The sequence below is a fragment of the Rhopalosiphum maidis genome, chromosome 2 (assembly GCF_003676215.2).
Source record: "Rhopalosiphum maidis isolate BTI-1 chromosome 2, ASM367621v3, whole genome shotgun sequence".
NCBI classification, from domain to species: Eukaryota; Metazoa; Arthropoda; class Insecta; order Hemiptera; family Aphididae; genus Rhopalosiphum; species Rhopalosiphum maidis.
In genome coordinates, this window is record NC_040878.1 from 1,492,779 (window position 1) to 1,518,020 (window position 25,242).

The window sequence follows — 25,242 nt, forward strand, 5'->3', positions numbered from 1 at the left end:
AGTAAATTATTTGCATTAAAAAAATAAGAAAACTCCAGATCAATTTCAGAATTAAATAAACAATGATTTAAATTCAAAAATTGTAATTGTTTATACATATATTTATATATTATAATATTCACATTAAAATTAGTAATTGGTAGGTACTTTATTGCTATAATTGTATTTGGCAATATAATATGAAATGTTCAATTTTTTTAAAAAAAATTGCAAGTAATGTAAGTTAAAAATAATTATTAATTAAATTGTGTGATTTAGAGTTAAATGTTAGTTATTAGTACATAGATATTTTATCTAACGGTTTTTTTACTCATATGTTTTTTAATGTTTTTTACAGGAATATATTACTCTATAATTAACTGTACTGCTGGAGTTAATATTTGTTTGGAAATTAAAGTCTTAGCAATTTGAACTATGAATGGGAGCTGTAATTCAACAAATTGCACATATTATCTCAAAAGTGTTGCTATGAAGTATTAATGCGTAATTTTTGTTCGCTAAAAATGTTTTTTTTAAACATTATTTATTGATACTAATTTAATATTGTATTGTGTATAATAAAATGTATCATAAATTATTAATCATTCTTTGTTAAAATTTTTAAAAAATAGAGTGTGCTGGCAAACAAACAATGCACCAATAATTTTTATAGGTAATCAAGAATCATAATTTTATTAAAAAAAAAAAAAAATGAATAATATAATAATACATGAATATCAAACAATAGTAACTAACAATGGCTTGTTACTTGTCTTTTCTTTTCCATTTAAATATTTTAGAAAGTTATGAACTGCCTGATATGTATGTACTTAGAGAGAGTATATACTTAATCGTAGTGATAAACTTATATATTAATATTGTTTGCTTGGTTGTTGTGTGATTGATCATGGTATTTTAAATAAAATATTGAATTATAACTGCTAAGACATTTTATTTTCCTGAAATATAGTTGAATGACATTTAAAATTAATTTGTGTCATTTTCTCTTTTGTTATCAGGTGCCGACGAGTCCACTGCAATGCCATTAATGTATCGTTGTCCAAAAAACTGTGGTCGACGATATACACGAAAAGATTCAATGAATCGCCATGTAACATATGAATGCGGTGTTGAGCCTCAGTTCAAATGTAGTTTTTGTAATAAAACTTGTGCCCAAAAGTATAATCTTAAAAAGCATATGATCACTGTGCACAATTATATTCATTTTAACCACTCCTAATTATTATATTACATTTTTAACTTTATGAATACTAAAATTGACAATTGTGTAAATGTATTAAAGGATCTTTTGTTTTATGTTATACTGTTTAATTTTACAGATTTATTTAATTTCTATTGGTTATTTATTGTTTGTTGTGTTGTTTAAAGAATGTATAACAGTGATTTTCTATGATGTACAAATAACAATATAATATAAACATATTTGGGTTAAAAAAGTATTATTACAAAAAAATTAATACAGTATTTTTATTGTCAACTCTTTCAATCATTTTTACACTAATAAATTTTCCTGAAATAGTTGGTTAATCGATCTCTATGAATAATAAGTACAAAATTTGTGATATGCTATGTTATGCTATGTATGTATGTATGTATGTATAATAATATGTATTATAATAATTTGTATAATATAAGTAATGATTTATGTATAACAGTGCTTTATGGCTATAATTAATTACTAACAAAATATTTTTGTTTTATAATATTTATTGATTTCATAATAATGATTTTTTTTTATTTTTATTTTAGAATTAAGAATTAAAACAAAACTAAAATTAGACACGGTTCCAGCATTATCAGCAACTGACACTATGAAAGAAAAAAAAAAAAAGCAACTGACACAGTTCTACCACTAGAATTAAAAAAACGAGAACCAAAGAAAAAATGTTCTGTATCTGTTACTAAGACAGAAAGTTGTTATCGATGCAAAAATTGTAAAAATATAATTTTAGGTCCAAATGCTGAAAATTTGTATGTAGAACATATTACAACATGTCTAGATACAAATAACTTTGAATGTTCAATATGTTTTAAAAAATTTGCCCATAAACGTGGTCTTACTAATCATTTAAGACTTACACATTTAGTTTTTAATTAAATATTTTACAAAATATGATAAATTTTAACTTGAAAATTATCTCCTGATTATTTCATCGATTAAACTCTAATTTTAATTTCACCAATAACTTTTTCAATTGTTAGTTTCAATACCTGTTTTATAACATAGTTTATCGATTTTTAAAATAGAATATCTATTTCTTTTCATTTATTAAAATTAATTGTTATTTATTACTTTTTAATTAAAATCATAGACACTTAATACAAAGAACATAAAAATTGTTATTTTATTAATATTAATAAATAGAATATGAAAGTATTTTTATTATTTAATTTTTATATTTAATGATTTGAATAGATGATAAACAATTTAAGGTACCAAATGAAGTACCTGCTAGTTTAATGAACATAAATATATTATGGTCTCTCTTTCAAGGTAATATAGTTATGGCAAGAAATTTCAAAAACACTGCATGTTTGGTAAACGTATATTAATGTTAGTACTTATTAGTCACCTTATAATTGTTCTTTTTATGTATGTTATAATATTAAATTAAAATATGTATCTCTAGTCGCCATATCATACTAATAATACTATTTTGTATTAATCTGTTTGTCGTTATTATTGATATTGTTATGATTAGTTTTATTAATATGTGCTTTTATTAGTAATAAAAATTATACATAATTATGGCTTAGAGTTAGAGAATAACGTTTTAGTTGGAATACTGTATAACCAAAAATAATATTAAATTTATATATATATATTCAATTATATTATTAAAAATTTAAAAAAAATTGCCTGTTATTAATAATTATTACTATTATTTTATTGGAAACTGATAAGACATGATACATGTAAAAATCATCAACTAATGAACTTGTGAAAAGTAATTTAATGTATTCTGAGTATAGTGTAATAGACTTAAGAATAATTTTTTTTTAAAAACCAATTAATTTATTTTTTTACCAATACAGATGCAATGTTTTGGCTGATCGAATTAAATCAAATTGTAAAACACAATCATTCAATTCGTCCTAAAAATTGTGATCAAAAATTTAGAGGAAAAAATTGAAAAAGTGATCTTAAATTACATTTGGTGAAAGAATGTGGAAAAACTGCAACTTGTCTAATATGTATGAAAAAAAAAATTCAATAGTATACGCAGTTTGAAATATCATTTGGAAATCGTTCATAAAGTTATTTACAATTCTTAAAATTGAAATAATATAGATTCATTGCATGTTTAGTATTTACTATTATTATTTTTAACTATGTATTATTATTAGTAACTATCATTAAAATTGTTCCAATGGTATTATTTAGGCATATCACTTTAAAAGACTCAATTTTTCAAATTCTAAATGGATTTGTCTCTTCGTCTTATTTAAATAATTTTATACAGGAATATGATTTATAACATGTATAATATAATGTGATGTATACCATAATTAAAAATATAAATATTGAACATTGACACAAACTTAAGTTATAACAGTTTATTTTTTATTTATTATCCTTCTGGCATTGGAAATACAAATTAGTATCACTGAGATATTTGATATCCAAGAGGTTTGTTTTATCAGCAGTATTTTCATATTAAATATTTGCTTAAAACTGAAAACTAATGAAAGACTTTGTTTTAATATAAATTACTAAAATAAATATAATAATAATCATGCCAATATTAGTTATATGTATATCTATTAGATGGTTATGAATATATTATAAACATTTTTGGTTACTGTATTATTTTTAAACAAAAATAAAACAATTAATGTGATAGTTGTGGCCTTAGTTTTAACCATAAAACAAATAATTATATAATTAAATATGTGATTTTGCCATTTGTTTTATGTATGATAGAAAAATTAACAACATTTAAACGAGCTTGAATTATATTATTTTGGGTTGTTATATTTTTGTATTTGAATGTTTTATTTTATTAAGGTGTATTTATTTTTATTTTCAGACTTTATGTTAAAAAAGAATGATTTGTACGCTAATGAAAATCCTGTGTATTGTCCAAAAAACTGTGGACGGTGTTACAAGGGTATGTGGCGTAAATACAACTTGCAGAAGCACTTGAAATTTGAGTGTGGAGTAGCACCACAATTCAAATGTCTTGCCTGCCCGAAAAGCTTCTCATTAAAAGCAAACTTGAAAATGCATATGATGGTTGTTCATAAAATAATTTTAGGATCTAATCACAATACCATGATGTCATAATATAATTATAGATCATTATATATTTTGACTTTAATTACATAATAAAGAATGTTAACATTTTAGTGCCATATATACAATACATATATAATACATAATACATTTACCAATTAATTTTTAGTTTGTATTGAATTACTGTTTTGTTTTTTTTTCAAATATATATTTAAATTAAACATAAAAACGTGTAAATTATCACTGTTTGTTTATTTAAGTTGCATATTATTGTTTTAGTATTTTTATGGGAATACAAATTAAATTCCAGTTAACAACTATAAGTACTGATAATATTTTAGAAATTAAGCTCAATTCAAGTAACAGTATATGGGATATTATTTTGATGTTGAATAATTTTAGAATTTTTGATTTTGTTATAGTTACCATATTATTTCTTCAGATAAGAGATTTGGTAGTTACTCATTTGATTTTTGTTTATATAAGTTACCAAAAATAAATATATAGTCCACGTATAAGCATATATATATATATTAAAATGTTGTATGTATATAAGTATGTTCAAATTATCTTAATATTCAACTTTGTAAACTTTTTAATACTTATTTATAATATATCACAAATTATATCTTTTTATCAAATTCAGACTTATTGATGAATATATGTGAATAAAATAAAATTCAATACTATAAATATATATATATAGCATGTTTTATATACCTTTTTACACAGTACAAAATAATTAATAATATATTTTTTAGTTTTTTCATATTATTACCAATTACAATATATAAATATGCATATTATATGTATGTTGATGTTTACTCCTGACTACACTTTATCAATAAATTAATTAAATCTATTGATATTTTCGATAGGAAGATACCTCATTAGTTTTTTTAGAAAACTGTTATCATAACTATCATTGATCATGTTATTTAGTGTTTGATATTTGTATGACATTGTTATATTTTACCTCTATATTGTATTATAAACAACTGTATTTCAGTATCACAGGCTTGTATTAAAATATTCAATTTTTTTGAAAAATGTCATAACAAATATAGACCAATTGTATAGAAATATGATAATATAATATTCCGTTCCATATTATTAAGTAAAACTTGTTTAATTATCCATCACGTTTAAGAAAAATGTATAGACAGCTGCTTTGCTTAAACAAAAACACCCATTTTATAACCTTTTATTGGTACCTATTAAACTACTTTATTGGTACCTACTGTCACAATGCATGTTTTCAGATCAAAATATAATACTACGTCGTGTAGAAGAGGCCGCAATATACGATCCGGCGTATTGTCCAATCAATTGTGGCAGGTTTTATAAAGGTCAACATCGAAAAATAAATCTACGTCGACACATATTTGAATGTGGTGTACAACCAAGATTTCCTTGTACAATATGTAAGAAACGGTTTTTCCGAAGGTACCAACTTAAATTACATATGGGAAGAGTGCACAAAGTATGTGCTTCTAATTTACATAATCACAGTGAAATGTGTACAATTTTAATTTAATGGTAACACTTATATTTACTCTAATCAAAAAATTCACTCATCAGTTTTAATACTATTTTTTGTTAATTATTATAGACTGATATTATGTGTATATTTCAGGATATTTACTCAATTAATCAAAACCAATTAAAGATATTAATCGTATATCACTATAATATAATTGTATAATATTCATTTATTTTAGAATAAAAAAAACTAAATTAAAAACAGCCAAATACAATAAAATCAAAAACTTTCATTTTAAATAATAATATTTTTTATTGTTAATACTTTTTTAATTATATATTGTTTGCTGTAAGTATTATTTATTATACTGTACGTTTAAGTACTTTTTTATTTTATAAATAAATTATACATTTAACTTCTGATAATACTATTCTACTACTCATTAGTTATTATTCACTGCTTAAAATATACTATAAAAATTGGTTTGAATATTTACTGTAGTAAAATATTCTTTACTCTATGATAAAATTGTAACCAAACATTCATAATTTTTATGATCTATATAAATTACATATTATATTAAATTTATTTATAAAATAACATTGAATTTTCAATTATTATCAAGTTTCTAAAATAAAAATTTGATCTATTTATTCATTTAACTATGTTCAGTATGCAAAAAAACTTTTAATTGTTTAAAAAAATATATTAACTTGTGTTTAATTTTAATATTTAAACACTCTTTCCAATATCCAATATACCAGAAATCATGATCAATGCTAGGTTCCTATGTATAAATTAATAAATGTTAGTTTTTGCTAAACCTAAGTTTTGTTATTCAAATACAATCATGGTCAAAATTTTTAACTGGGAAACATAAATATAATTAGTAAAATCGTTCAAATTATTCTAATAATACTAAATTAATGCTTTGTATTCATTCTTATCAACATTAAATAATATGTACAAATGTTTTCATCGGCAATTTGTTTGAAAACAAATGTTAAAATATAACATAATCTTTGTAATTTCAAGGTTTTTTTGTATTGTCATTATTTATGCAGTAAAGAGTTTATAATATATAAGTATATTATTGAATTATTCCTATAAATAGTATCTCATAAAATATTATATTAGATATGATACAATTTGCGATATTTGTCATGCCGCTTTTGTGGTAGTTAGCAGGTTTAATTATATATATATACACACTGTATATATATATATACACACTGTATACAGGCATATAGCTTTAACGATAATCCTCTTGCTTCTAAAATGTTTTTGTTCACAGTATTAGCTAAAGGCAATAACATTAGTGTTAATATCCATTTTGATGACGTTTACAGGTGTTTGCACAAAATTTCAAAAGTTATACGAATCTGACCCAGTTCCGTGTCCGAATTATTGCGGTCGTCTTTATAGGGGTCCGCAACGAAAATGTAATTTAAGAAAGCATTTGAAATTGGAGTGTGGTGTGGCGCCTATGTTTTTGTGCAGAATATGTTTAAGGAAATTTACTAGAAATGAAAACTTAAAACGACATTTAGTAGTTGTACATAGAACATTAAAAAATATGATGTGATAACACCTAACATTAACTGTTAAACTGTTGGAGATATCATGGATCGATTAATTGAACTGAAAACATTTCAGTTCCATTTTCAAAGTAGAATCTTTTTCTTTAATCTTTTATTGCATTATGATATTTTACACTACAAATAAAAAGGATAAAACTGTTAAATTTTATTGTCACTATCAATATATCGTTTTTATTAACTTTAGTTATAATACTATTACAGTTGTAATATTAATTTTATATTTTTATCAGTGATTGACAACTGGCGGCCCACGCCGCTATTGTATATGGTCCACTTTAAATTCTAGAACGAAATTTTTTTTTTATATATACATTTTGTTATTTTAAAGTTTTAAACAGTATTTTTTTCAAAATTAATAATTTAAAAATACAAAAATTTTATTTTTGTCTGGCTTGCACACTCTTTTTAATTTGTGAATGTTTCCTGAGAACTCAAAAAGGTTGCTGACCACTGTTTTAAATTATGTTTTAATGACATTGTATAAATTGTATTTATAAATTTACATTATTCTAAGTTTTAATAATCAATATATCAAAAATAATATTATGCATAGCTAGTATTATTATTTTGTTAACAATCAAATATTGTACATTACAATAGTTTTAATTTTAATAGATATACAATAGATATATACAATAGAAATTAAACTATTAAATAATTTGAAATAGTTGTACATACTTGCTGTTTCACAAATTCATAATTTTTCAAAATATTACTCTATGCAAAATGTGTACAAGAAATTAGTTATAACTATAATGTAAATTAGCTATTAAAGAATTAATTAGTTAACCATTATTTATAAGTTAGTAAATATGTTATAAATCTAAATTGCAGCATTATACGCATATAGTATGTGAGTGTATTTTATTTCAACAGTATAATTCTTTATATACGTTTGCTCATGTTTAAATCTGTGATATTTTTTTTATTTGATAACAAATTGTATGCTATGTTTTTAATTATTTTATTTTTTATGAACAACTTTATTCCCAGGTTGTAGACATTAGGCTACACATTATTGGCCACATTATGCACAATATATGAATTGCTTATTCATTTGTTGTACATATATACTAATTGCTAATATTTGAATATTAATTAAATAGATTATCAAAAAATTAACTAAAGTATGAATATTCCTAATAAACATGTATATAAAAAAATAATAATTTAAAAATATCTTTTTTTAAATTATTTACTTGAAATTTTTTTTTATTTAGGATTATATTTCCTTTTAAATAAAGTAACTATTAAACCAATTCCTCTCTAAAACATTTTTGGAGTGAGTAAATTATTTCTTAATATTTATTACATGTGTTTGTATATAACACATTGTAACATATGACGTAATAAATTGTAATTTAAGTGACGGCTTTTTTTTATAACTTGCATGGATATCACTAAATTGAATCTATTTATAGTATTGGTAGGCCATTGTACCTCTATGATCTGTTATAATTATTTATTAATTAAATATTAATTTGTTTTATATTTTACACTGTTGTAGTTAAACTGTTTGAAGGATTAATCTTGGAAGATCCTGTTTTTTGTCCATATGCTTGCGGTCGGTCTTATAGTGGAAAAAACCGTAAGGGTAATCTGAAAAGACATTTATCATTCGAATGTGAAGTGACATCTTTATTCAAATATAGTTGTGATATTTGCTTAAAAAAGTATACAAGAAAAGAAACTTTGACAGTCCACAGAGTAAATTCACACAATGTCCATTAAAATATAGATTAGAATAAAATAAAATGTAAATATTATATTTATATTTTATATTTTCAAAATTAAAAAAAGTCATTATACTGCATAGGTAGGTACTTTTTTAATTAAAATGAGTTATGCAATTTACCACTGTTGATTTTTTAATTTTCCTATGTTTTACATATTTGTATACTCATTTTTATTATAAGCTATGTGGGTCCATATGATGTGGCGTAAGTATGACATAACAAATTTGTTTGTTCAACCGCGCCTTTTCTATATGCCATAAGGCAAAATTTTCGATTACCCTACTATAGGTAGTCTATATTAATGGATATTATTTTATATTTATGTAGATGTAATTTTAGCAAAGATTGATGTCAAAAATGTGACTTGTTCCTAATACAAATGCTCTTATGTCAAATGGACACGTATTTGTCTTTTGGTTAAGTTTCTTCGTGTTAACTGCCTTACATAATTTAATAATAGGAAAATTCAAATTTTTATTAAAGCTTAGATTAGCTATATTTATTATAAAAAATTGAAATTGTTACACACAAATTTGCTATGTTATACATTCATAAGACAAAGACAATATAGTATGCTGGTATAGTGTCCTCTTTAAAAGTATTAAATACAATTTAAATTTAACATGTGTTATAATATTATAATACTATATTATGTATGTCTAGGACTCTAAGTTTGTTTTGTGTATATGTTATATATATATTATATATTAGGAAGTTATATAATACTCATATTTATTGTATTAAAATTGTTGTTAAAATAATAAGTAGGTATATATGTGGTATATATAGATAAATTGTATATTCTTCTCTAATATTGAAATTAAATTATCATGAAATGTATTTATATTGAATTGGTAAAATATTACAGAAACCTGTGATGAATGATATCAAAAGATGTACAATATGATATTTATAATATTAAATTCTGTTTATATGTTTGTATGGTTAAATAATTATAATATTTAGTGTCTTTATTCCTTACATAATTCAATATGTATGAATTATGCAATTAAAGATATCATTATTATCATTTACCACATACTCATGTATATTCCATTTAAGATGCATGTTAACAATTAAAGTTAATTTTATTTATTTATATTTATCGTTACATGTATTTTTAGAAACTAAAACCCATTTCATTTCTATATATTTTTCTATAAGTTTCTTCACAAAAAAAAAAAAAAATGAATAATTTTAAATTGAAATATTTTCAGTAGTATAATAGAATAATACTTGAAAATGCAAATATGATAATGTTTATACTTTAGCTTTAAATAGCTATACAAATTAACTAACAATATCTTAACTAGTTCCTTTCTAAAATATTGAATTAAATTGTTCCAGATCAATTCATCATAATGCAATTTTTGGAGAGTGTCCCAGACAATGTAATCTAATGTTATATCCAAATGGTTGTGGTCATTCTTTTAAAGGAAAATATCGCAAACACAATCTCAAACGTTATATTATGCTATGTTGTAATTAATGTAATAATATTTGACTAGAACAATTAATATCTTTTCAATATTATAAATTAATAAGCAAATTATATAATTATGTACTAAGTAAAAACTTTTTTTTAAAATAGAATTTTCATTTTAAATTTATTATTTATTACCTAAACGTTTTGAAAATACTGGCAGTTACACAAATTGCATATTTAGAAATTTTTAAAAGTATAATTTTATATTTTAAGTTATAAGGATATAAAATACTGTTAATAATATAATATTACCCAATTTAAATTTGAACTCAAGTATAAAAACGTAATTAAACAGAGATAAATTCTAAAGATTCTTGAGCATAAATACGCAAAAAGCACGTTAAAAATCAATTGTAGTATTAATGCTATAGCATTCTTAATTATTTTTTATTGATAGAAAATAATTTAAATATTATATTTTCAGTTAATTATGTGAATCAGACTTTTGGAAAAAATGCATTGTCTTGTCCAAATGGTTGTGGTCGATCGTACACTGGTACTAACTGCAAAAACAATCTCAAATATCATTTGGTTTATGTGTGTGGTATTAATCCACAATTTGATTGTAATTTTTGTGGAAAACAATTCAGACATAAGCGATCATTACAGTATCATTTAACCACTATTCATCAAGAAAATGTACTTTAAAAACTATACATTTTTGTAAAATAAACTTTGTATTCGGAAATTTAATCTAGTATTTGAATTGTAATAACAAAATACTAACAATACTATAGTTTAAGGAATACTGTCATCTATATATTAACGGTATATAATAGTTATTAAAATTAAACCCTAAACATAGAAATTTAGTTCAATAAATAATCAATTCTAATCTTCTTATAAATAAGCAAATTACAAGTTATAACAACATTTATTACCAATGTTATTGTAAAAATTTAAAAAAAATCTCATTTGAATTATGCGTGTGACATTAATTCACAATTTTATTTTTCTGATAACAATTCAGGCAAAAGTAATTGTTACAATATCATTAGATCATTGTTCATAAAAAAAATAAACTTTAAAAATATATACTTGTAATATAAACTTTGCATTTAGAATTTTAATCTAGTATTTTAATTGTATTAAAATATTAACTATATTTATATTTAGGATATTTATATTTTTTTTAAATTGTGACACCTATTAAGATTATTTAAACTAAAATAATGGAATTTTAATTAATTTTATGTAATTTCTAAAATGATGGAGTATATCATTTTTAATATTTTAATAGTAATTCAAATGTAAACCAAAAATACAGAAAGATTAATTTTAATGATCCTCAAAAAAAATAAGCTTAAAGCATAATTTAAGCTTAATACAAAATAAGTATTACCTCTATAGCAGTCTAATTAATTATATTTTATCAATGATTTAAATTAATTTGAATATAATATTTTCAGTCAAGTACGCGGAATCAGTTTTTTGAAAAACATCTAACCCCAAATGAAGAAAATTTATTGCCTTATCCAAGTAATTGTTTGCTTTTGTACAAAGATATAAACTGCAAACAGAACTTCAAAAATTGTTAAATGTATGACTGGTATTAATGAAAAATTTCAATTTGTCTAAGAAAATTCAGAAAAAACAAATGTTCATCAAATAAATGTATTTAAAAATATTAAAAAGTGTTTATCATACAAAGGTTCAAACCGCAAACACAATTTTATAGTAAATTTCGATGAAAACAATTCTGCTATAATAAGTGATTGTTAGCATAATTCATCAAGAAAATACATTTTAAAAATTTTACTTTTGTAAAATAAACTTTGTATTTATAATTTTAATTTATTGTTTTGATTGTATTAAAATTACTAAATATATGTCTATACTTGTGTTTATTAAATGCTGTTTGCTACAGAAGTAAAATATTTGGAGTTTAAAAAAAAAAAATGGAAATTTACTTGATGGTTATGAGGATTAAATATATTATTTGTAATACTATAATGATAATTGAATTGTAAGTCAAAATATAAAAAAATTGTTCTAAAAGAAATGAGATCTTAATGAGTAATGATCATAAAATAAATATGCTTAAAACACATTAAAAATTTATTTTTACAAACAGTGTATACTAGTAGCTTCCAAAAATAAAAATATGTACTTCTCTCTTATATTGTAAACCAGAGGTTCACAAACTTTTTTCACCGTAAACCATGTGCCAATATTTTGAATTTTCATAAACCCCTAAAATTTAATTTTTACAAATTCATCTATATAGGTGTTTTATAGGTGTTTTTTATAACTTACCCGTAACTGCTCACTTAAATAGAGTTTACTATGGAGTGCATTTTTTAAAAATAAAAAACTTGTAAGTTTGTTTTCATTAATACCTTTATTTCTTTAATAATAACAATATTTATTTAATTTTTTTAATAATTAAAATGACAGATAACGCAAATTAAATTAAATTACGATACAAGTATTTTTGACTTAATAACTTTCGGGGATCCCTATTTAAATCGCATGCACCCGCTATTTTTTTTCGTTAACATAGACAGGTCAGAATCGATATAGACCACTTTGGGAATCTCTGTTGTAAAAAAAAGTAATTAATAAATATACATTAGTTGCCCCCGATGATCAGACAGTTTATACATGTAATATTATAGGCGAGGATCAGCGTTAGACGATATCGAATATCGACTAATATTAAGGATATCGATTTATTTTTTAAACCCAATATTCTCGGAGAAAAAGTGTTTAGTATTTTTTGAACATGAAAAAAGCATTCCTAACTTTTGTAGCTGATATAAAATAATTTAAATATTATATTATCAGTATCAGGCTTTTTAAAAAGATTTATTATTTTCTCAAAACAGTTGTAGCCAATAGTATAGTAGGAAACACTAACACAATCTCAAAAATCAATTGTATAAGCATGTGGCCACAATTTTATTTTTTAAATTTAAGTGTACAATTTTATTGTACATTTTGTCGAAAACCATTCGGGCGTAAACGAAATTACATGACCATTTTTAGCTAATTATGTATTTAGTTTTAATCATTTATATTTTAAATTACAAAAATTAAATTTTATTTTATATTTATAAAGAAGTGTTCTAATATTAATTTTGCAATAGTTAATGTAATCTAATTACCTACTCAGAAGTATGCAAAAAAGCACGTTAAAAATTAAATTTAGCACTTTAGTATTGATAAAATAACTATAATTTGTCGACGATATATTTTTATGTTATAGTTTCAGTTAATTACATGAGTAAGACTTTTGAAAAAGATCCAATGTTTTGTCCAAATGGTTGTGGCCGATCGTATAAAGGTACAAACCGCAAAAATAATCTCAAACATCATTTAAACTATGCGTGTGGCATTAATCCACAATTTCAATGTACAGTTTGCCAAAAACAATTCAGAAAAAACCAATCGTTGAAGTATCACATGATAACAGTTCATCAAACATGCACGTTTTAAAAATTAAAAACACCATTGTAAAAATAAAAAATTGTTTACAATAATTACAGATTTTATATTTATTTTTTCTTATACTTACTTAAATATTAAAAAAAATATACTATTACAAGTTTTTAGAATGGTAAAACGTATTTTATTATATTAGGTGGTTTTATGTTTCTTTATGAAGTACTTATAAGAATTTTTTTTAACTATATGTCCCCGTCAACCATCCTTACAATATTCATTCGCGTGTTTATGCCATTATCATTTATCAATATTGGCTAATCGGTTATGCCTATTTATATTGTATATACTAGTTACTATAATATACTGTATCAAAAATGAATAAATAGTATATATTTAACTGTAGTGTCAACTATAAAGTTTTTATACTAAATTCACCGAGAGACCGGACCTACGCGACTGACTAAAACTCGACTTGACGGCTACGGGACGTCCGCCTGTATTTCCTTCCGTCAGTAGGACTCGCGAAGTGGTCTCTCGGCGAATAGAGTATACTTATATAACTTAATTTAGAACAATTTGAGTTTGCCTAAATCACGACAAACTTATGAATCCTTAACCAACTTAACATTTGTTACTTAACTAAATCACTAATATGTTATTGTTTTTTGGAACTTAATAATATAGATTCAATTGAATTCAATATTTAAGTCAAAATATTATATAATATTCATGTATTATGTTAAATAATTATTTTTAGTTAATATTAAATGTATGTAACAGTCCTTTGAATTTTCCATATCAATTTTATTTAGTTAATACTATAATTGAAATGTTATATTTGCAGAGAATGCCATTATGGAAATATCATATAGAGCTAGTTCAAATGACCCAATATTGCGCCCATACAATTGTGGTAATTTGTTAAATGGAAGATATCGCCAAAATAATCTAAAAAGACATTTAAACTTAACATCATGCTTTGTTAGACCAAAATTAGAATGTAAATATTGCAAAAAAATTGTTAGAAATAAAAAATCATTAGATTATCATATTATGAACAATCATCAACAACTTACTCGTATTATTTAACACGGTTAAATTTGATATCATTTATGTATTTAAAAATGTAGTACTATTTAAATTTTATAAATAAAGTATATTTTGATTTAAAAACACAACAACTTAATATTATGTTTCTGCTGTCTTAAAATAAATTATACATTACTTCACCCATACCTTTTGGATTTTAATGACAGGTATTCAGACTATATTTCAATATCGTGATTTTTGTCTTCTAATTTTCATTCGCAGTATTGAATGAAAATCATAGTTCAACGTAAAATAACAGAAACAGGAACACTTTGAAGTTTGATACTGAATTATATATTCAAAAAGTCAACATTTAATGAAAGTAATAGAGATATTATTGAAAATGTTTATAATTATAGACTATTACATGAAAGCTTCATCAATATTATAAATGGTTTTTATTATAATTATTAATTAGGTAACGTAAATATATTTTTCTGTCATTCAATTATTAGATTAACTGTATTACAGTTTTGTACAAAAAAATATTTTAACATCAGCTGCTTATAGCTATTTTAAAAGAATTATATATATCAACATCAACTACAGTACATTTTATATATTTTATACATGATAAAAACTAATTTAAATATTATATTTTCAGTTAAATTTCCAAATCAGTTTTATGAAAAATATCTAATGTTTTGTCCAATTTGTTGTAGTTGGTCATATATTGGTAAAAATCAAAAATACAATCTCAAATATCATTTGGTTTATGTGTCTGTGTGGCATTAATCCACAATTTTATTGTAATTATTGCGGAAAACCATTTAGGCAAAAACAATTGTTATTGTATCATTTATCCAATGTTCATCAATAGATTTTGTAATAAATATATTTTTGTAACATAAACTTGGTACTTAAAATGTTCATATATTATTGAATTTGTATCTACATATTTGTTGCTATGTATGTATGATTTAAATACGGATAAAAATTACATATTATTGAAACATAGTATAACATTTTTTAATTTTATCTTATTTTGGAAATATTTAAATTTTCCTAGATAGTCATGAGTGTAAAAGCTTAAACTATAACATGCAACACGCTAGAGTAGTCTGTTTTCATAGGTTATTATCCTAGTACTGAAAAATACTAAACCAATTATTTAAAATAAAAAAAGCTTCAATTAATTTCGAACTAGCCTTGATTCAGTTACCAAGCTGTAGGTAACCAATTTCTGCTTATCTCAACAGGATTAGAGGTAATCAAGTAAGCGAACATTAGATTAATGATTATCGTATGTGACTCATTATAAAAAACTTAATTTATCAGGATTAAAAATTTAAAATGTTTATATTTTAAAATATTTTCCTATTTTGATTTTAAAAATATAACTTAATTTATTATCTTTGTTTTAAAATATATTATACTACACAGTGTTGTATTCAAAAGGAGGGGAGCGATTAATAGGAATAATGTTAGCCCCCCCCACCAATAAAAAGATCTGCCACTGATTGCACATAACTTTATTCATAAATTTTAATAAAAACCTTCAGATTTAATTGCAAGTACATAATTGAGGAATATATGAAGCAAAAAACTATTCTCTCTTACCTATAATATTTTATGTTTAATTTTTAGAAGTATCCATTTTATTTTTATTTAAAAAGTAACATTGGAACATAATGCAATGTTATCTTTGGATTAGCTTTGTTTTTAATACCTTTTGTTAAACCAAGATTTTCTTATTTTAAATGTGTTCTATTATGTTGAAAATCACCGTTCGACAAAAGATATCAAAAACAAGATCACTCTGAGATTTGTCAGTGAAATATATTCAAAACATCAACTTTTAAACCAAATAATGAAGATATTTTTGAAAATGTTAATAATAATAGACCAATGTATAAAATCCTCTAAGGTTTTATATGTGTTTTTTTTTATTATAATTATTAATTAATATAAAATTTTTCACTAAGACATTCTCGCAATTCCTGTGTGGTTTTGTTGTTTTTTGGACAATATACATGTAGTATCAGTTGCTTTAATTATTTTAAAAAATTTATGTATTTCAACATCAACTATAGACTATAGTTGTTATTACATACTTATAGTTAACTGATATATCAACTAAAATATTATATTTACAGAGAGTACAATGATGGAGTTATTAAATAAAGTAATTGAAAATGATCCAGTATTCTGTCCAAATGGTTGTGGTCATTCTTATATTGGTACACACCGTAAACACAATCTCAAAAAACATTTGATATACGCGTGTGGAAAAAATCCACAATTTCAATGTGTAGTTTGCTCAAGAAAATTTGCTCGCAAACATACATTAAAAAGCCATCTATTATCTATTCATAAACAAATAGTTTAATTCTAATTTGATTTAATTTTATATAGCTTCAATGTAAAAAACTATAACTGAAATAATACATGAATATTTTATTTTACTTTGTACTATACCTGAATTCAGTTCATCTTGATTTATATAGTTATATCATAAGTGTTTTAATAAAACACACAACACATATATATGTATATAATTTGTAGAAATTTAACACCTGATAAACCAGTATACTTATAGTACAAAAATAATAAAATGTATAGAACAATAAAAATAATTTTAAATAAAATATCTGGTGTTTATACATTTTCAACGGATTAAACATACAATATATAAATACCTAATAAAATGCAATTTTTTTTTGTTTTATGTTCAAATTTAAATTTGGTATAAAAAGAATTGTATATTTTAAATTGTAGTTACATACATTTTTTTAAATCATAAATCGAACATCTTTTTAGTTTGATAGGTTTTCAATTAATAAGATTTAATGATAAATATATCTAAAATATATGTAAATTGTTTTATTTTTATTACTACTTGTACGAGTTATAACATTTATAACTAATAAACTATACTAAGTATTTTCATGTTCATACATCTAAATCAAATATGTAATATAATATATATTATGTTCAGTATTCATATTATTATATAATTTGGTGTTTGATAATGTTAATTCTTTTTTATTAAAATAAGTGCAATGTTACCTTGTTTTTATTAATTAAGTAAATATTCATTTAAATGGGAAAACTATAATTTTTAATGTATTAAGTTGTTTATACTACACATAAAAATGATATGTATTAAGTTCAAAATTGGAAAGCAGGATTATCAGGCTTAAAATGTTGATCCCCTCTTATAAGCTGTTGAATGTAAAAAATGAAAAACATACTAAATTTTGTAAACTTTTTAGGCATTTTGACCAAATTATTTGTTAGTCTATAAAAAAATATTTGGTATTCAAGTTTTTTAGTTTCTTAAAAAATGTGCACTCAACAGTAAATATTTTAAGGAATACTGGCAACATTAAAAAAAAAAATTTTCACACCATAATTAAAGTTAACATGAAAATATAAGTCTAAAAAATTTACATTTAATAAATGAAACCTTGTATATCTAACAATACTATCAAAACTAGGAACACATAAATAAGTATAAATGATTTTGAATTAAATTTAACCTTTAAATTAAAATAATAAAATAAATTGTCAATGACATTTAATATACATATGTTTATTTAAGTATAAGAAACTTCAGTGGCATTCAAAACCATTTGATTATATGAAAAAAAGAAATAAAATAATAATTCATGTGGTGTTCAGCCAAAATTTCAAATATATAGTTTTCCAAAAACCATTTAGTAATAATCATATATTACAGTATATTATATTACTACTAATTAATATAAATTTTGCTCTGTTTTTCAAAATAAAAATTTAAATATAAGCAAATTCTAATAAATTACAACATGATAGATTGTCAATCATATTTCAGTTAAAATAAATATAATAATATTTTATTTGAAGTATGCAACAACCTAATTTGTTTTGTTTGTTTCAAATTATATTGTAAGATATTTTCTTATTAAATTTTGATTTATATTCTAAAAATATTTATACGCTATTGAAGTTAACAAAACAACTCAGTGGAAAATTTATGCCTATATATATTATTCATATTTGCTTTTATAGCTAGGTCATTAGCATTATATTTTTTTTTAAATATAATTCAAATTTTATATTTACAGATTATCATATGAATGAGATATTAAATAAAGCTAGTAAAAATGACCCAGCAATCTGTCCAAATGGTTGTGGTCATGAGTATAGAGGATTGGATCGCAAACGTAATCTCAAAAAACATTTGATTTATGCGTGTGGTGTTAATCCACAATTCCAATGTATACTTTGTTTAAGAAAATTTGCTCGTAAGCATACACTGAAAATCCATTCAATATCTGTTCATAAATTTTATAATTCTAACGTTTATTAATTTTGTATAGTTTTTTTTTATAATGATAAGAAAGTTTGTTTAAACTATATTATGTTAATTTCATCTTGATTTAAACAACTTATTATACAGATTGGTCAAGAACCATTCAAACACACAATCATAACAATAGTATAATAGGTATTCACAACTATAGTTTTATTAATAAAATACATTTTCGTTTCATGTATGCTATTATTCATAAATTGTTTTTTCTTTTCAATAATCACTACACATTAAAATAATTGAAATAATATATTTAAATCAGTAGATTTAAGATTCATATTAAAAATGATGGTCTATGGTCTACAATTTTTGGTAAACATATAAATATAAACTATACATATACATATAATATTCTTTAAAACAATCTTAATTAGATATTTTATTCTTAATGGGATAGCTAGTTAATTATTTTATAATTAACAGTAATTTAATGTGCATTGCATTAGCACTAACAATTGGTAATGGGGTGTGGAGAATTTTATATGCATAATATATAAATGGCATATCTTACAATTTTAATATTTGATAATTTATAATATTATATTTATCATACTTAATAAAATTAACTATTTTAATTTTTTAATTTTAGAGTTGCCTTGCAGTTGGTTAGCTAAACTCAATTGGATAACACAATTAGATCCAGCCATTTGTCCAAACAAATGTGGTAAATTGTATAAAGGACCTTATAGAAAACATCATCTCAGACAACATTTGGTATATGAATGTGGTGTTATACCAAAATTTCAATGCAGAATATGTTTCAAACGTTTTGCTAGAAATCCTCAATTAAAGTATCATTTAATTAGAATACATAAAATAATTGTATAACATAGTAAAATGCTTATAATCTGGTTTATTTTAAGTTATTAAATACTGATATAAACTCACAAAATTTTACATAAAAAAATCAAAACTATCGGATGAAGTTATTTTCATTTATACCTATTAGTAGCTTATTTTAATTGTTAAATAAAATATTTATTACTAGTCCATACACAAGAATTATACGCCTCAATATTTAACTACAGATTTGAATCTATATTGCGTACCTATTGGTACACCTATTCGTACACCTATTGGTGTTTACAAGTAGGATGCGCCATGCCCCTTCTCCTTCTTGGGTAGTATTAAAATAAAAATATGTATCAAATTTAAGGCTGTTAGTTTTAAACAGTTTATTTTTTCAAAACTAAGGTTAGATACATTTTATTATAATTTAAGTTATTTTTATAGATATTAAATATTTATGATAAATAAATATTAATAGGTACAATGTATTACCAACTTCAAAAAAATTATAATTAATTATTGTATGCATTGATGTCTGGAAGGGAGGGCTTACTTTCTCATTTTTTTGTATTTAACATTTATGTAGCTTCATAATTTTAAAACGTTCCCTCCCTCTTGAATAATTTTTAAATCCAATTCAGATATACTTACTTAAGAATTTAAATATATAGCTTGGTAAATAAAAAAGATATATAAAAAATAAATTAAATTATACAGAAATTTTATTGTATAGTTGTAGTTTTTTGTATAAAGGTAAAACTATAAACTCTTAAATTATATATGATTTATATTTACAGAGCTAATTTGCAATAATTTCATTGTACAATTAGCTATTTGTAATAATTTCAAGTTGTATATAACATATGAATCATATTTAATATTCAAAATGTATTTAACAAAATAATTTGATACACAAGTTATTACATAGTTTTTAAAACATTTTATCAAATGTTATTTATTTTTTGAATTTAATTTGTATATTATATAAATGTATCGACACTTTTAATGTTAAATTTAGTTTTTGTATTTAGTTTGGACTTAATTAAAATAATATGAAGTATATTAAATAACTATACATTTGATATGAGAAGTAATACATTTTTGTGGACCAACAAATAAATAAATTATATACATATTTATTTAAAACAATTTTAAATTGATTTTATTGACCCACAAGACTAAATATACTCAAACAATATATGCCAATAAATAGCCTCTTTATACTCTAGCACTGATAAATAAAAAAAAATAAAAAATATATTTATTAAACTATCATACAATAATAATAATAATATTATGAAAAAATAGTATTATATTTAGGAATTTATATTATGTTTATCTATGTTTAAAAAATATAAATGTATAACAACATATACTATTGTGTTAGTTTATTGATAAGTTGCTAATTACACCGAGTGCTCTACAAAAGTTATTTTAAAATGGTGAAATAATTTAATGTGTATTAAATTTTCACTTACATCTAGTAGTTTTGTGAAAAACTATTGTATATACATGTATTTTAATTTATATGATTGATGCACCTTATATATTAATTATTCAAATGTCATATTGACCAATATTAATTGTTTTGATTTTATTTTTTTTAGAAATATCTTGGTTACCTCAACTTAATTTGATAACACAAATAGATCCAGCCAAATGTCCAAACAAATGTGGTAAATGTTATAAAGGTCCTCATAGAAAGCATAATCTCAGACAACATTTGGTGTACGAATGTGGTGTCGCGCCAAAATTTCAATGCAGAATATGTTTCAAGCGTTTTTCTAGAAATCATCACTTAAAATTCCACTTGATGAGAATTCATAAAATAATTGATTAGTATAATAAAATGTGTTTTATTTCAAGATAATTTAAAGTTTGGTTCACTTGTCAAAAATAATAAATAATATTATCTACTATTTCTTTTGTTTGTTACCAAAGGAAAAAAATAGTAAATATATCAAATTTGGGAGTTTATTATGTCTATTTAGGTATAATGAATACAAATAAACATTATTAACAACTTATTATATTCATATGTCTGTTTGTTGATTGCTTACTAATTATTCTAAGTGATCTAAAAGGTTAATTATTTTAAAATGGTAAAATAAATTGAATGTTCACTATCACCAAAAATTGGTAGGGTTTTAGTAGAAGTCCTTTATATATGCATATAATATAATTTTTATAATTGATGCTTCTTACAATGTAAATAATAAAAATCTCAGACAACATTGTATGTAGGTACTAATGTACTATATTAAGCCCAAATTGCAATGCAGAATATTTATTATATTTTGTGGTACATATCAGTAAAGTTAAAATTCAATGTAGATAAGAAAATTAAAACAAAAAAACACATTAAATATTTTGAAATTTATTTTATTACAAAACCATTTGCAATCTAATATATACATTGTCAAAAATTATATATTATTTACAGTATTCTATTAAAGTAAATAATTTAAAAAAATAGTAAAATAATTGAATTTGTATTTTATTAGCACTAACAATTAGTAGTCTTATGGAATACAGTTGTATACACATGCATTATAATTTATGTTATTGACACGTTTTACAATGTTTAAATATTTAAATGTATTTAAATTTATTTTAAATATAATATATTTTGATTCTGTTATTTTAGATTTGCTTTACAATTGGTTAACTCAACTTGATAGGATAACACAAGTAGATCCAGCTAGATGCCCAAACAATTGTGGTAAATTGTATAAAGGTCCATATAGAAAACGTCATCTCAGACAACATTTAGTATACAATTGTGGTGTTATTCCGAAATTTCAATGCAGTATATGTTTCAAGCGTTTTACTAGAAATGCTCAATTAAAATATCATTTAATTAGAATTCATAAAATAATTACTTAACATCTATGTCATTTTAAACATAATTATAGTTAATTTTCAGTAATCTAATATTGATAAATACTTATAACATTTAATAGCTATCAAATGACAATTTGTGTTAGTACTTATGTTTTTGATATATTTTATTGTATACTATAATACTAATATTACTATGATACTTTTGATAATAATTCTTTTTTAATTCAAAATATTATTTTAGTATTATGTACAAAATATGTTTTAAATTATAATTAAATTAAACAATGATATATTAGTATCAACTCATACTTGAAAATAGTACTCAGTATTAAGTATATGTGATTATTATCATAACATGTTTTGTATATGTTTATTCAAAATAAAATTTTTCATTGAATTGTCAAATTTCTATTTATATTTTGTTACAGATGGCATTATTGATATCTTAGCAAAAATTTATGAAACCAATATGGAAAAGTAGTTAACTACTTAATCTAATCATCTATAAAATCAATCTATTTGTGACTTTAATAGTATTTTAAGTTTCTTAAATACATGCAGTTTACTCTCCTATATTTTTAATAAACATTTACTACCGTTTTCATTATTATAGTTTTTATTTAAGGGCCAGGGGTGAAACGAAATAATTTCAATATACAATTATTTTTAAAGAATAAATTTATTTATAATTAACAAATATAAATATAAATTACAAAAGTTACCATTTGGTGTTCAATAAAAAAAGTAAATCTGTTTTTTACTACGCTTACCGAATGACCTCCATTGAAATGTATATATTCTTGTAGTCTCTACGCTCTCATGATTTAATTACTAGTGATTTTTTTTGTTTATGGGGATTCTTTTAATTAAAAGTATTTTAAAACCATCAAAACCACGAGTCTTCCGCCAAAAACTATCCAAGCCCTCAAACAACGCATTTGGAACAAGACTGAATCAATACCCATTAATATGCTGCAAAGAGTAATGCAAAATTTCCAATTACAGCTATAAGATAAGATGCATATATTTCAATTTTCAATAAAAGTCATTCGGTAAGTGTATTTTTTTAGAAAAAAGTTTTTTTTTTATTGAACATTAAATGGTAACTTTTATACATTATATTTATATTTATTTAAGTAAAAATAAATTAATTCTGTAAAGAATAATTAAATATTGAAATCATCCTATTTCATTGCCGGACCCTGTTTAGTTTAAACTTAACAACAAAGTCTGCCTTTTTAATTTAATTAACCATTTAACATATTAATTGACAAATAATTGGTAATTTCATACTTTAACAGTTAGTATTACAAATATTTTAAATTATAACTAAGTTATGATGTTTTATTTTATTTTATTTAGGAAATTTTATGTCATGTTATGTTATATGCCCTCGTAATTGTGGTCGATCGTATAAAGGTTACTACTGCAAGCAACATTTAAAAAGGCATTTGACATATGAGTGCGGGGTCCATCCAAAATTTCAATGCTCAGTGTGTAAAAAGTATTTCACCCGCAAATCAAATATGAGAGATCATAAGATATTAGTTCACGGAATAATTGACCAAATGTATTAAAAAATTACATATATTTGAAATAAAAACAACAATATGGGTTAAACTTAATAATGATATGTGATGATTTAAAATATTTAAATTTTAAATCTATTGTCTAGCATATTTGTATTTTATTCTTACAAAAAAAACTTTCTGTTTATAATTATTTTATTTAAGTAATCAACCATTTTCATACTATCTAATATTATATAATTTTAATAAAATATACTACTATTATGTATAATAATGTTCTATTTGATTTATTCCTTCCTATCTTTATTATTATTATTATTATTATTATTATTATTTTAGTATTTATTGTGTTAGTTTTGTTTATTTAAAATAAAAATAAAAAAAATATTTTCTACGCATAAATCAAGTATTGAGTAATAGACCATATTATTTTTTTTTATTTACATTAATGTGTGCTCTGAACAGGTAAAATAACTAATGAGTTATTAGACTGGTGTGCAACGCCAGATCCAGCAATTTGTCCAAATGGTTGTGGTCACTTCTACAAAGGAATCAACAGAAAAAAATTGTTACGCAGGCATATGGTCTATGAATGTGGTGTTCCATCTAAATTCAAATGTCCTATTTGTTCCAAACGCTTTACGAGAAAATCAAATATGAAAGTACACGCATTTTCAGTACACCAAACATTTTTGTGACAATAATTCTGAGCCGTTCATATCAGTTGTTTCATATGTGCTAAATAATTTAACTTTTCAAATAAA

The 25,242-nt window shown here is 22.5% G+C and overlaps 1 protein-coding gene across 5 annotated transcripts in view; it reads left to right on the forward strand.

The window, feature by feature from the left end:
- Positions 1 to 25,242, forward strand: part of LOC113554788 (longitudinals lacking protein-like) — a 360,082-nt gene that overhangs the window by 331,714 nt on the left and 3,126 nt on the right. The window contains exon 5 of one of the 5 annotated variants that reach the window (XM_026958793.1): positions 24,944 to 25,201. The exons of 1 other annotated variant lie outside the window; for it this stretch is intronic. In XM_026958793.1, the coding sequence (XP_026814594.1) occupies positions 24,944 to 25,176 (233 nt within the window). In that variant the 3' untranslated portion in view covers positions 25,177 to 25,201. Of the gene's footprint in view, positions 1 to 998; positions 1,235 to 4,031; positions 4,304 to 19,905; positions 20,160 to 24,943; positions 25,202 to 25,242 lie in introns of those variants that run through there. 3 more of the 5 variants (XM_026958789.1, XM_026958778.1, XM_026958805.1) reach the window with 3 other exon arrangements.